This window comes from Balearica regulorum, chromosome 2 (assembly GCF_011004875.1).
Source record: "Balearica regulorum gibbericeps isolate bBalReg1 chromosome 2, bBalReg1.pri, whole genome shotgun sequence".
In the NCBI taxonomy this organism is placed as follows: domain Eukaryota; kingdom Metazoa; phylum Chordata; class Aves; order Gruiformes; family Gruidae; genus Balearica; species Balearica regulorum.
Window position 1 is genome coordinate 109,176,900 of NC_046185.1, and position 15,915 is coordinate 109,192,814.

General features: G+C 36.9%; 1 protein-coding gene across 2 annotated transcripts in view; it reads left to right on the top strand.

Annotated features, from left to right (window-relative positions):
• CNTNAP2 (contactin associated protein 2) overlaps window positions 1-15,915 on the top strand; it is a 1,224,243-nt gene that overhangs the window by 1,023,630 nt on the left and 184,698 nt on the right. For both annotated transcript variants that reach the window (XM_075745282.1, XM_075745283.1), the window contains exon 15: window positions 4,241-4,368. In XM_075745282.1, coding sequence (XP_075601397.1) covers window positions 4,241-4,368 — 128 coding nt within the window. The remainder of the gene's footprint in view (window positions 1-4,240; window positions 4,369-15,915) is intronic.

The window sequence follows — 15,915 nt, forward strand, 5'->3', positions numbered from 1 at the left end:
AGCCTGTCCAATGCCAGTGTGGGGAAAAAATTTGAATTGAGTTATGACTCTCTGTCAGTTTATATGATCCCATATAGTAATGAGAAATTTCCCATAATACCCCTTGGCAGCCAGATCAAGAGTGAGCCGTTAGCTCCAACTTAACATATAAGGGTATCTGAGGTGACAAGGCATGTGGGAAAGGAACAAGAGATCTGTAAGAAGCCCTGAGAATAGCAAATTCAAGTGGAAATAAAAGTTTTCAGCATAAAGTATATTGCTGGCAGTTTACAATTCCTAAGAAGGGCAGAGCCCTGGGAACAGGGTGAATCTAGAAGTATGTGTTTTGTGCTGCATAGTATGTACATAAAAAAGTTAACTACATTTTATTAAAACCTACCAAAAGTTAACTAGTTCTGCTTTAATCCTAGCTTTTGTTTGCCCTGTTTTTAATCCTGTTAATTAGAGCTTGCATATTTCCAAGTAACTGGCTTCCAAATTATGAAGGCTGCTCCAAAATTGCATTGTTCATTAAATTCTCTGTAATATTGGCTCTTCTTAATAGTTCTAATATAAATAAAATTCTTGCCAGATATTTTTGGAAGAGAGAAAATACTAATACTTGGCACGTCTGTACCATTCACAATGTTTTTTACAGGCACTCATTTGCAGATATTAGCTGCACTAAACTGCTTTATAGCACTCTCAGATAGATTATGGAAATTCAGGGATTACAATAGAGGTTCATGCATAGTAAAAAGCTGAGTCTTGTGAGAGGTGAACAATTGTGTACTTTTGAAATGGGAATACTTGGGAGCTTGTATTTTTCAGACCACTTCTAATGATTGAATAATATGTGGTTAACACTGCAGTTTCAATCCAGTAGGTGTTTTATTTGTGTTCTCAAAACAATTATAGTTCCTCAGATCATGTAAGCATATCTTTTAAAAGTAAGACCATTCCTATCTGTAGTATGTTCTTTATGTGTTTTCCTGTGTAGGACTGGACTGATAGCTAAGTGATATCTAACAAAACTGTTGCCAGTAACTCCAGTAACTGAAGTCTGGTTCCATGAAATCATTATATAAACAAATTAATAGCAATACAGAATCTTATCATTACTTTGAATATGTCATTTGCTGATATACACATAATACATTTCTTTTTTACATACCACAGAATGCTTATAAAGAGTAAGTAGATGATCATAATCAAAACAATGATAAATCTTACACTAATATCTGCTGCTTTCATTCAAAGGCACTCTGAAGCACTTTGCAGACTGTTACATATAGGAAAAGAAATTAGAATTAGAAAATTACACTGAGATTTCATCAATATCTCCTGGTAATAATTACAGGATTTGATCAGATTCATTCATCTCCCATTTGGCTATTAATAGGAATATGACACACTCTGAATTCAATCTTTATTCTCTTAAGGGGATTTTCTTTGGTGGGGAAGAACTTCAGAGACTTTCTCCACCCTCTTAATGTGCAAAGTCTTTAAATACTGGCAGAGGCATTATCACTTGCAGGAATTGAGTGTTCCAGCTGTGATTATTTCTAAGTGTGTAGTACAAAGTCAAGCATTATAATCAGTCTTCGGTTTATAACTTTTTTGACTTTGTCAGCACTGATTAGTATGTCCTGAGGAACTACAAGTACCTTAGAAAAGCATAACAGAGCCACTCAGTCTCCTGAGTGTATTTGTCTTTTTGGTGCACGCATGGGCCAAAAGCTATCGTTGTCCCTTTTTTGTTAAGAGCAAACGAACTACGTAGGTTCTGCTGGAGAAAAGACAACACACTTCTCTCAAGTCTTAGTCCAATACTCCCAGCCTCAAGAGCTCCTGTGCAGGGGAGAATGCATTTCCTACAATGATGAAGACAAGTAAGCAATTACAAGAAAATAAGGCTATTTTTGAAAAGAACTCTAACATTTATTGTCATGGCAACAGCTTTAAAGTGACCATATCACTAAATACAGAAATAAAATATTAAAATGGGTAGAAACATGATCAATAAAGAGGAGAAAATTGTTACTGCTCCTTTTTATTTCCTTTAAAGGAGGTGAAAGCTATTGGTGACAGGAAGAGGGCTGCCCTTTGACATCCTCATTTGGAGCTGAAATATTAGCTGGTTTTGTGAGAGGAGAAGGAAAGAAGAGAAATGTCAATACTTTTCTTTTTACCAATCTCTGAAAAATTCTGTATTTTAAATAGGCACGTCCATCTTTAAAGCACTCTTTGTAAGAGTAGCAATCAGCAGAGAAAGCCAGTCTCAGAGGAAAACCTCAGAAAGAGTAAAGCGATGACCTACATTTATCCTCTATTAGAAGGGAGTGGGTCCCATGGATACAGGTCTTTAGCAGAGACAGAAGATTAGGTCCACATACCTGGCTTTGTTATTCACTCCTTAAAGGGAAAGCCCTTTAATCTCCCTTTTCTTATATGACCTGTCTCCAAACTGATGAATACGATACCTTTGTAAAGGGCATTGCAATCTGCGAAAGAAAAGCGGTATGCTACAGCCTAGCACAATCTGCAGAAGCAGCCCGTGAGGGTTACTCCGGTCCATTTTCCTTCCTTTCTAGCAGTCCCCTGTAGCAGCCTCACCAACATAGCACCTGGAATAGCTGTGTTCAGCCAGAGAGGGTTAATGATCTCAGCAATACAAAGGGCCCACAGAGAAAGGGAAGAGTGCTGGGAGGGAAGAACATACAGATTAAGGAAAACAATCATCTACTATCTGAAAAACTCTAGTAATTAAAATCTTTAATTACTCTCTTCATCACAGAGAACAGACACAAGTTCCAATGAACAGTCGTTTGAAAATGCAATGGTTATTTTCTTAAGTATTTTAGTTGTGCTTCTTTTAAAAAGGATGTCATCACCAATGAGGGTGATGACTGGAGACACTGCTGGAAGATACTACTGTGCTACTGGAAAACTCCAGGCATTACCACAGATCATGCAGATCCCTGCTGTGCTTCCCAGTTTTTAGCAATCTAATGAGTCAGATCGTGGAGTCAACCAAGTCGGAAATGAAAAAGACTCAGTTTCCTGAAGTCCTTACACATTCCCAGTTACAGTCATATTGTGCACTTCAGTAACTTTTCCAGATCCTGATTTCATCCTATGGTATTTTTGGACAAAGGAATCAATTTTTAGATCAAAAAGTTGCTTACTTTAGATACTCAATTACATGGCAAAGTACAGCTAAAAAGAAAGGGGGGAGGGGGGGAAGAGATAGAAATGGATTATTTTTTGCTTCCTCTTATTTTCTTTTCCATGAAAAAGTATAGTCATCACTAAATATAGTGCATTTTTTCCTGTGTGGATATTTTTGGCCTTCCATGTGTTTATGTTAAAAAGAAAAAAGAAAACAAAAAGCACCTGAGAAATAAAGCACCTAATTAAATTTTATTTTATTTTCTATTTGGAAGAAACAGCACTCAACGTGCCATCTGGATTCAGGTCTTGAAATGATAAAGGAAAAAAAATGTTGTAACTGTGCATAGTGATTTGGTCTAGGCATGAAAAAGGCACCAGGTTACTCACTGCAGTTGAAATGAGGAGCTTTTAGACATGACTATGAATGGAATTTTAGTGATCTTGCCAAGTAAAATGGGGTTTGAGCTGCATCCTCATGGTTAGATTCACAAGTTTGGATTTTTTGGACTTAGGCACATAGTGTTAGAAATGACAGGACTGAGACGACAAGCCTTTTCAGATAATTAGTCTTTAATTTCTCTTTTTTAATATAACACTAAAAATGTTAAATATAAAAGAAGCATTGTTTCCTTGGTATGCAGAGGTCATATCATTAGGATAATAACTGGCAGCAACTAGAGCAAAAAAAGATACACTTCTAGGAAGCATTAGCATTTATTTCCCTCTCAGAAGACATCAGCAAGGATAACAACAGCAAAGTGTTACCCACTGGTATGGAGCTGGTCAGCCTGGAAAGCAGGGAGACCCCCACAAGCCCAGCTGAGTCCAGGACTGGGCACAAAGCAAGCTGCTGCTCTGTGTTCCTGGGTGATGGTAGCTGCTATCCATCTGTTTTCCAGTAAACAGGCAGCATTATTGCTCAAACTCATGTCATTTGAGACAGGTTTTTAGACAGCAACACTTTACTGATGTATTTGTTGCATATCTATTCTTTTGGTGCTTAGTTCATTGAACAATAATAATGATTAAGGGAATTATTTTAATATATTTCACAATTGCTTTCTTTTTCTCTCTCTCTGTAATTCAGGAGAAAAGACACCGGGATGTTGTCATACAAAGAGCACCTACCAGTGAGTCAGGTAGTGGTTGGAGACGTTGACCGGCCTGGGTCTGAAGCCAAGATATCTGTGGGTCCTGTGCGTTGTCAAGGAGATCGTAAGTTGGCTGGGTTTCCTCCACTTACTCCTGGGTAGAAAGCAAACTAAATTGGGAATTGGTAACTTTGTAGACACGCCATGCAAATTTAGAGAAGTGGCTGTCTACTCAGAGACTTTTTCTATGAAACTATGATGTGATTTAGGAAATTTTTCTATGAAACTGCACATATAATGGCTCATCTTTGCATTTAAAATATAGATATTTGTCTTTATTTTATGATAAATGTGGCAACTTTGATTATTCGACTAAGTTTATGTAGATGTAAGCAGTAATACAAATTGCATAAGAACATCTCAACATCTGTGCTTCTGTTGAGTGCTCTTGTCAGTGTCATTATCAGTGCTATGCATATCACTGTAAACTGTGTTTATGGGATTTAAATAGTAGCATGATGGCAAAACTTACCACTCTCAACTCTGTTTACAGGTGTATAAAGTTTGACAGGATTGTTATCAAGTGTTAACCATATCAGGGCTAGACGTTTCCGTGTAAAACACTGGGAGTTTTTTGTAGTAGTCTCTGATTTGCAGGCTGAGGGCTGATAGGAGGTGTACATCCTCCAGTTTGATCAGCAGGTGACAGAGCAAATGAGTATAATGGATACATTTCTGCTTCAGACACACACAAAAGCTGGGATGCAGTGGGGAGGATTGTATTCTTCCTTCAATCTTTTTTATATTTCAGAAGGTGAAATTCACCACTGAAGGCAGAGCAACTGCTTAAGGCCCTTTTAAATCACACTTGAAAAACTTAAACTCCATGCAGTTGGCTGACACGTTGCACTTATCCTCTGTATTTGAAGGCCATTCTGTTACAAGAAGAGCAGGAAGGAAAGGTTGCCTGATTTAATTCACAATCACTAATATTTGCATGGTCTATAAGGAATACAAATTCCATCCTCATATGCTGATAAAGAGTAATATAAGTCAGCCTGTGAGATTTCATTGATGTAGAAATATTGATTGAGTGGGCATAGTATGTGCAGGTTGAACAACCTGGTTGTAGCCAGCGTCTAACATGGCACGACAGGGATGAATATGGTTTGTCCTTCCTCCTCTGCTCCTTTACAGCTACGTGCTTTCCATCTGCATGTTTCTAAGTATTTTACAAAGAAGGTCGGTATCATTATCTCTGCCTTAAGCTAAAGTAATTACTCACGACTGAGAGGAAATCACGTACTCGGAGTCATCCAGTGGGACAAATACAAATGAGAGTTTTCTGGATCACAGTCCGGTGCCTCAAAACTCCAGACCATGGCTCAGTGATACAACTGAATGTGCTTATCCTCTTTTTCTGTTCCTGGTCTGTCTGGGTTGTGCAAATGATCATTCTAGCTTTTGTTAATGAATCGGATGCCTAATGAGCAGAAACAAATATCATGGGATATTTGCGAACTTTCACATCACCTATTTGGTGCTTGTTATTTATGGTGTTTGGCTAATCACAGGTCAGCTTGTTTATTTCTCAGCTATGTTTGACAAACATTTTCATAATAGGCTTTTAAAACTGATGACTAAGAAATAACAAATAGCATCTTTCTTGCACCTGTATCCCTCCTATCCTGAATCTGAGTAGCCCCAGAAGTATCAGTCTCTAAAGTGTGAGCCATTTCTAAATAGCAGTATAAATGAAACCTCATTTGAGCAGACAGTAGCCTTTATTAGAGGGTGACTAAGTGATACAGCCATTTGGGAAACCGAACGGGTGTGTTCCTAACATCCTGATTAATTGAATTTTCTGTTTGAACTTTACAGATATGATTTGTAGATTTTAAAAAACTTTGCCTATGAATAAATTTGAATTTACCTCCATGACCATATATTATCGTCAAAAAGCTGGTATAAATTTTCTCACAGGAGATAATATAAACCCCAGTCCTTTGCAGTTAGTAAAAGCTCCCGTTTTATATTCCCAGTGCATTTGCTAAACATTCTCCTTTGTATTCTTTCTTGACAATTCTAATCAGCAGCTGCTGTATCCCAGACCAGTACTGTCTCACCATGGATTAGAGCTTGTGGAAAACAAAGTTTCTGTCCTGGGGAAAATTCCAACATTTCAAAATGTGCTTTTGTTCCAAAGAGAAGAAAGATCCAAATTGCTGATTTTGTAGACAGGAATTTTAAAAAACAATTAATCCATTTTTGGTCTATTACATGCATCAAAATCAACATTATTAATACTAAAGATGTTGACTCAGCACAAAAAGTTCAGTTGCATGTGTTTTGTGTATAGTTATCATTGTATAATTTTTGAAGGTGGCAAGTGAAATTCAGTTAGAGATATGAAGACTGGCAAGGAAATACAGATTTTTGGTCTGCTTGGAAGGAGGGTGGAAAAGGTAAGAGTACCTAACCAGTCAAACAAAAAATTACCCATTTAGAAGGATTTTTCATTGTGGTTTTAGACCCTGCTAGTACTGTGACAACTTAGCTCGTATTGCCCTGAGGGGTGTCCAGGGCATGGGAGGTATCAACCCATAGTCCAATCATATTTTGCAGCACATGAAGGCCATATTCTCAGATCAGAATTACAGTATAATTTGCCATGCACTTCATAGCTACTTCTGTCTAACATCTAGAGACACTGATGTGTCACCTAGGCCCAGTGAGAGCTGTACCTGAGAGCTGTAAGAGTACAGCAGAGCTGCTGGCCGTCCATAAAAACATACAGCTGAAAGCTTGCTATTTGAGGGCAAGGAGGGTTAAAGAAAGCAAAGATATGTGTTGTCTCATGCAGTTCTCTTCATCACATACCCATCAAATTTTTAATCAATTGGTCAATTGGGGCTACAACAAATAACCATTCCTTCAGTACCATTTGTTTGGCATGAACCAAGGAACATTAGGAATGTAGTACGCTTATTGCAGAACTGTAATTTTTCTCCTATTGCAAAAATCACTAGATTCTTCTTTCAGAAATATAGATTTTATTTTGGTCCCACAAATGACAATTTCATGTTTATATTCCCCTGATTTATGACCTGATTAAGGCTGCTCTGGGCAAGCTTGGATGGTGGCTATTGTTGGAAATAAAATCAGAAATTATTATCCATCTTTGTGTTACAGAATTATTTTTCATATTTAACTGCACCTCACAAAACCCTGTTTGCATCATGAAAAGTAGTCAGCAGAAAGGACCTTTATTACCCCTGTAAAGATCTGCTTAAGCTGCCATGTTCTACCAGAATGATGAAGAGTCATCTAGTCATTGTGGCAAAAATCCCATAAATCTTGCCTGGGGCCTGTCTTGTACCTTGGATAAAATAGCCAGGATGTCTCTCTTCCATTTGCTATTTCATTATTTTTCTAAAAGTGGTGACCTACCAGGAGAGCAGACTTATCCAATTTTATAGAGAACAGGTGCATAACCAGGATATGGATTCAGTGGGGTTTTTTGGCATTATATTGCATCCAAAGATCAAGCAAGGATTTTGAGCAAATATCAAGTCTACCCAGATTAAAGCAAAGCTGTCCTTCCTGGCCACTGCTGTATGCACATTGTACTTATGGAACGGCAATAGCATATCATCAGCAGATTCTCAAGATGCTCTAAGCTGAACTAAAATTAAAAATGGAAACAGAGAAAACATGGATCTATGTAACTTTAACATTCACCAGTCCTGAGACTCCATAGTAATACTGGATAAGGAAACTACTCTTGTTTTTCTCAAGTGAATGTGTTCTGTTCAGGATCTAGAAAAGAGGGCCAATGAAGAAACACTAATTAATCAGCTTTAGTCTTTACAATCTTTTGAGACACTGATTAAAATCCCTTTACAGACCTATTACAGTTGTACTAATACTAATGCAATAGCACCTGGACTCCTCAACCTCACTGCATTTGGCCTTGTCCAAACAGTAACAGAAAGACCTTGTCCATCTCTTTATGTTATTCCACTGTAATGCAAAGGGGCAGCTCGAGCCTTCTCCCTTTAGAGAAGGACACGAGTATGTTGGGGGTTTATTTTCTGTCTAAGCTCAGCCTGAGGTGGTAGATCAAAGCTGCAAAAATGGATCTGGTAATTTCTTCTGAAACCAAACTGAAAAGCTTAGCTTACTATGTTGGGGATATTGCTACAGAGATTTCATCAATAATCATATTGAATCAAAATTACTTTTGTGACTTTTGGCACCTTTTCAATACTTTCTTTTCATTCCCCTTAGGAAAATACTTGTCTTCTCAAAGCTCTTATATTTGTAACTTGCTAAGAGTAGCCTTCTCCCAAGGACTTCCAAGATTTTGATTTGAGTCTGCTCTTTATAAGCCCAGAGGGGAACAGACTGACCTTTCTGCTCTAGATTTGCCTTTCTCCTTGAGTCTGTTTTCCTTTTGTCCCATTTCCACTATAGCAGACAGAATTTAAGGGGGAGATGATTTTTACACAGCTCAGATTTACATTTTTTCTATCATCTCCTCCGGTGTACAGTTTTTACCCTCCCAGCAAGACTTCGATTTCTGAGCCATGAATCATTTTTTGTGTTTTACTTCTATTATCTTTAATCTTCAAAATGTGGAGGAGGAAGCTGCTGCATTGACAGTGGTTGTCTCTAAGTTAAGTTTTCATGAAGACCAGTGTCAGCACTGTTCATGTAGGAGCTGGAGTGACAGACAAAAAAAAAAAATCTCCTTGACAGATGACAGAAATTCAGGAAGAAATCAAATCTTGGTTCTTACATCAGTGCATTGATTTTGTTTGTGTGCGTGTGACTGTGCACGTGTGTTCTCAGGGGAAATATACCTTGAGTTCTTTTATTCAGTGATTTTGACCATGGCTCATCATTACTCCTTTCATGACTTGATGCTTTGTTTCTTTCACTTCTAAATATCGCTTTTGGCTTTACTCTTGTACTTCCTTTTAGAATGTTTCAGTGGAGTTGGCTTATTTGATCAGACAGTGGAGTAGACATGGGCATTTTTTGTGACTCTGAGTTTGTATTAAAATCACTCAATATGTATCTAAAACAGCCAGCCACTGCCAGGGTCAGTGCTTACAGGCTGGTGTCCTTGGTAAGGTGTGATATTTGTATTCCTTAAGTACTTCTCATGCATCACGTGTAGAGGTTGGTGACTCAGAACTGTTAGTTGTCATGAAAAATAAACTGACTGTTTCATATCCATGCTTAGTCCATTTTCATTATATTCCAAATGGAGGACACTTTCACCATCTTGAACGTGTTCTTCAATGGTACCACCTGAGTTCCAGGGTAAAAAAAGCACCACCTTACAGTGCAGTTTTCAGTTACACATTAAACCTATGAACAAGGTCAATTCTCTAGTAGGATACGCAATTTGTTGACTCAGTCAGACCAGCAGTGATGTTACTGTTACATATATAGGTAAAGGTAAGCTGGAGAGTATCGCAGCAAAACACCAGTTTGAACTGGTAAAAGATCCAACTGGAATTTCAGTAGAAACGATTTACTCTTCCTGTATCTTAGACAACATTCCAGCAATATAGAGACTTGTCTTACAGGTTACTGGAAGTAAAAACACTGTATCAACTGAAAATTAACGTCAATGATACCCCCCAAAGAAAGTGAAGCCTGAGTGCCTGCAGCTGGCCTCTTAAATGTATAATTAGATATGAAAAATATAAAAATTGGTTTTTTGAAACTTCTGAAGCAATGATTCTACTGGAACCTTGTGTGATGGGACTACATATCTGAAATTTAGGCAATTTCCATTTGAAGTGCTAATTACTTCACTGCTATTGAAGTTAGAAAACTAATCAAAATCTCTGGATTTTTCTACTTTTCCCTATTTTTGCTTGTATTGCTAGATATATCTATATACTTTTTTTTTTTATTAATTTCTTACGAGTTTCCAATCAATCATGATAAGTTCAGTAGGGTAAATACAGGTCAAAACTTGATCCATCTAAGAGTTTAACTTTTTTCCCCAGTAACTGTAGCTACCTTTAGTGGACATAAAAAATTGTCTGCTGAATTTCCACAGCTATTACCTCAGCATGTCTTTATCTGTCGCACTGGATTGTACGTTGTGCAATTCAAGTGGAATACAGATTCATCCAAAGAACAAGAGGACATTGTGCTTACTGTTTATCACGGTCATTCCAATGCTACCAGCAAAACAGGAGAAAGTTTCCTTTCAGTAAAAGCAGCCTGGCAACCAAGAAGTATTATTTCAGACTCATGATTTTTCTAGTGGATCTTGTTGAAGGTGATAAAATAACAGTTTTCACTTAAAGTTTGGTTAGGGATCATCCAGCTCAGTTAATCAAATTGCTGTGATCATTCTTCATGTGCAGTTGCCTTCCTCAGAGACCCAAGAGAAAAGAATGACCTGCTAGGTCATCCTTCTAAAACTTGCTAAGTAAACAAATCCACTCTTTTACAGTTGTTTAATATCTGATTTAAATAATGTCATTTCCCATTGCTAAGTCTGTCTCTTTCTCTTCATCTTTAACCCTGTTTCATACTGTATGATTTCCTTTTATTGTTAAGTTTAGCTAGAATTTATTTTAGTATTTGTGCCGAAATGTTTTCAACAGCCAGTAGTGCTGGAATGCCCTCCTGCAGTGCCTTTATGTTTCTAAGAGAACTCTTCACACCTCCCAGGAAATCTCAGACCATGGCCAGTTGTCTCATACAAGAATAGGCCATTTCTAGCCATGTGCGTAAAACTTTGTCTGTCCTCAAAATAGGAGCTGAAAAACCTCCATAGTTCACATGAATTTAGGGCATTTCACTCTCATGCTGAAATATGCAAAGAGATTTAAAGGTGGACATAGGATGAAGTATGTCCTCTCCTGGCTTCTCTTACACATGTTCTCATATCCTTCTTAAGCATCAAAGTGCTCTGAGTGCTGGCTTTTTGGCTGGTAGTTTTGTCATCCTTTTTCATCTGCAATGAATTCTCAGAAGCACTATAATTACAGTCAAAAATGATTCTCTGATGTTGTAAATCAGGAACCTTGTGTTTAATTTATAATGTACTGTTACGTAAGTTTTCAATAAGATAAGCTTATTAATAAGATAAGCTTAACCTTAGATGATCCATGGTGGACAGTACCAAAATGAGAAGACCTAATGTCTCTGGAGTTGCAAATCAGCTTGGAATTGTCTTGAGGTTTGGGGACTGGGAGGTGGTGTGAACAGCATTTGAACATGTATGGCAGAAATTATTCAAGTGCCAAAAAATATTTTCTTTCTTTGCCATAATACTTAATATCAGCTAATCATTCTAGATGCTTTGCTCCTACTCCTTTGCATTTGTACAACAGGAGACATTTTGGCCTAGAAAATTGGAAGGAAATAATTTCTAGAGCACTGTAAGGTTCATTCATGTAGCTCTTTCTACATACTGCCCTGAATGTAAGGTTCCTTTTGTATAATCTTAAAAACCCAACAAGTATTTGGTAAGAAAGATTAATGATTTCTGTGTTCATGCACTCATTATAAGCTGTCAACATTTCTAATGTTAAACACCTTTCTCTGAGCTTTATAACATGGCCATAAAATTCTCTTTCGGTTCAAACTTCACATACAAGTGTATTCATGGAATAAATATTTGAAAAGTGGTCCAGTTTTAACATAATTCATATTGACTCACAGGTCATATATGAATATTCTCTAATGTATTGCACTCACTGTCAGGTTTTGTTCTGTTTGCTTTCTGAAAGCAAACCCTACCCATGAGCGCTACTTATCTCACAGAGCAGGAGGAAATACAGAATCACATAAAATTTAACCATCGTCCTAGAAGGTTAAACAGTGGTATCTTTTTATGTCTGACTAAAGCAGCAAGACACCTGCAGATAGTGCAAGACAATAAGGGAAAAGTAGAGGTAAAATTATAATTTGGGCATATTGGGAAAACCACTGCCCCATACAGGTTGTGTCATATGGAAGTTAGTAATCCAAGGTAAAAAAAAAAAAAAAAAGAAAACCTTTGTATGGGACTGATCTTGTTAGAACATACAGAAAAGAGATCCTTTTAATAGCAAGCATTGACTTGTGATGTAGTTTAACCCCTTCTTTTTAATCCTTTTCAAGCTTTGCCAAGATCTGGTAGACTCTGAGTGTTTGATTCAGAAAACTGAGACTTAGGCAACTTTTGCCCGTACCTGGTGGTGTATGAATGTATTCTAGATTACACTGTCATTTAGTGAGTATTTTCATTATGAATGCAGTTTACATTGCCGGAGACGTTTCCCTAAGGACAAGAAAGTAGTATGCTCTGAGTATCTCTTTTGAGGGGAAATACATTTAATCCTTGTTATCTTTACTGTATACTTTCCTGCCAGTTACTTTTTCTATGCACTCTACTGTCTTTTAAAATGGAAGTCGCATCTGTTTTACACATATACTGAATTTAGGTACAAGGAATAACACAGTTCCACAATTTACATCTTCACACTTCCCAGATTCATCATGAAATGTAAACTAGATGGTGGCAGAGAGGTTTTACCTGGTTTAAGATAGGAATAGAACTGAGCACTATTAATTAATTCTCACATGCATTCAGTTCTACCTAAATGTGTGTGTTGGTGTAAACTACTCAAGGCATTTCATTTGAATTTCAAAGCACTAATAAATTTTACTCTCTTTATGTATTTGCCGAAGTAATGAAAACATACGGCAATCAATGCCCATGATCAATTCTCCAACCAATCATAAAAGAAAAAAATGGTGAAACTCCATAGGGGAGTTATGAGCTTTGTGTTTCATAGATGTGGAATTCAAATGCAGTTAAGAGCTAATTCTATTCAAATTCCCCTCATCATTATGATTATATTACAGGTTAATTTTATCTTCTTTAATGCAAAAAAGAAGTATCTGAAGCATTTCACGTAAAGTACTGTCTCTAAATTCCTAGGGAATTTAAGCAAAGAGTCGTTAGTCTGATAGATGACATACAGTAGCTGTTCATATTAAACTCAAATCCTGTAAAGTTATGCTTTAATTATAATTTCAAACATTTCACCATCTATGTGATTGTAATGCATATTAGTATCTTACCACTTACCTATAGCAAAGTAAGAAAAGCAATTGTGCAGGGTACAAAATCTAAGAATGAAAAGATGAAACAATTCCCATGGTGTATAGAGAAGTGATAAGAAGGAGATATCAGTAAAGAAATAACTCAGGAGAACCTGAGACTAAACTGGTGATGAGAAGTTGCTGGAATCCTGTCAATTACATGCACAAATTTATGGTCACCTTTAAATTTCACCCCATAAGCCTGAATAATCTCAGAAATGAGGTATAAAATGGAGGAAATGATCTATATTCATTTTTAGGTGGAACTCTTTCTCACTTTAATACTTTTGGCCTGCGTATTCCTGCAGCACTGACTGACATTTAAAGAGCAGGAAAAGGCAAAAAATGATTGAAGGTGAGGTAGAGTGAGGTCAGTCTCGTTCATCACTATGTGTAAATTATGCAAATTCAGTCTCATTTAGACATAGATAAGTGAGTGGCAGCAGGATGGAGGATATCCAGGTATAACCTTGCAGCACCCAACACCTGGCACACCACACAGAAAAACTCAGTAACACTAAAAGAAATGCGCAACCACCAAGATGAAGAAGCTAATAAAGAAGAAGTTGGGGACCCTGGATGCTCATTAAACTTGCACCATTGATCTCTGTACTAGGGAACCAAGTTAACTGTAATTATGTCTTAATACAAGATTTTAAAATAGCTCAACTTTTTCTATCCAATTGTTGAATAAAAAGGAAGATTAGATATGTATTCCACAACCACAGCGGCACTCCATAATGATTTCTTCTTCCGCAGACTCCTCTCCCCATACTTTAATTGTACGACTGAGTTCTGACAGCTTCTGTTCAAAACACTCCTGTCATCAAGATCTATATTACATGTATTTATAAACAGTATTTGGTGCGTTTATCACATCCCACTCAGTGCTTACCAGGATTTTCTAAGGAAAGTATCCTGATCCTTCTCTTCAAGAAGCAGCAGGTCATTCTAGATTTTTCTGTGTCTCTGTGATGTGGTCCCTGAAAGAGCAGTTTTAGTACCTATTGACACAGGGTTGCAAAGTTGTGCATTTTGGACAAGTGATCAGAAGTCTGAACTGGGGAAAGGGAGTATCACAATAGCTTGAGAGAAGTAGAATAGATATAGTGTCAAGAATTAACTTCCTCTTTCTTTTCTCTGATATATTTTTACTATTTTTTTCTGACCTTTGTCTTCTATGGAAAAAACTTGCAAATGTAGGGGAAGAAGGGCTAGAAAACTGTAAGAGAAATATGAAGAATTGCCTACTTACTCCCCTTGCCATTGATGATGCCATGGAGAACTTTCGCTATTAAATTTCTGGGTTTGATTATGCTGGATTCCAAATTAAAGTTGCAACCTGTACGGTGCCATAAATCCAATATTTAGAGAGCAGGTTTGAGGAAAAGTTGCAATTCCCCTTTATATGTCCCTTTTCTGTGCTAGAAACATCTTTTGTGAGGTGCCTACTTGGTTCTTTAAGGCAAAAATAAAAAGGAAGAAATTTAAAAATGCTGATAATTTTGGTCAAGGTTTTAACTTTGAATCAAAATTAAAAGGAGATGACTGGAAAATCCTTTACAAAATTTTTTATTTTTTTTCTCATTGGAACAATTCAAGGCAGTTCTGTCCATCTACTATTAGGAGCTTACAGTAATCTGTACTTTGAAAGTCTTAGCTAAGCTTGCAGAATCATGAAGCTTTCAGCTTTACAGTATTAAGCAGCAAATTCTAACATTTTTATATGCCTGTATTTCAACTCCCGTTTGTGAAGAATCACCAGCACATCTGATTTGGTCTAATACAGAGGAGCAATGTTTTTCATGAGAACAACTTTCAAGGAAGCAGCTATGGAAAGAGATGCAATAGTGATTTATGCTTTCAAAATCTTCTTTTCAACCTTTTGTTTCACTAATCAATTTCCAACTTGCACACCGTATCTATATTTTATCATTTACCCTTGGTGCAGATGGAAAACTTTTGCCTTATCACTGCAAATAATTCTGCTTTTGAAAACTGAGGAACTAAATCAGTGTAAATCAATTATTAGCCACAGAACACAGTTAATGTATGTGTCCCATTAACTTGACTATAATTTATTTAAGATTTGCTGTGATAAGGTTAAATTTAAAACAATTTACTGTTATGAACTGATACTGTATCTTCATATTTCAGATGCAGGCAGAAGTAAACTCAATCCATAGTTGACAGGATATCTTCCAGGAAAGTTAAGATGCTTCCAAAAACATGGTAGGGAAGGGATTTTCCAAAAAAATACTTTAATTTCCCATCCCAAAAGGAGAGAAAATTTTCAAAACCACTTTTCATAGCAACACTGAAAAATATAAGTCATCATTGAAACAGAACACATTGGTTATCAAGCCCAGTTCCCTTTGATGGTCGGACATCATTGTAACTTTGACTTTCAACATTTTACAAAAGAGCCTTTTCATCACTGTTTAATTATATTTCATAAATAAATAGGCTGTGAACTAAAAGACTTTTTAAAATGTCCAAGTCAGAGTAAAATTTTCAAAACAATCAGCTCAGTGTACTTACA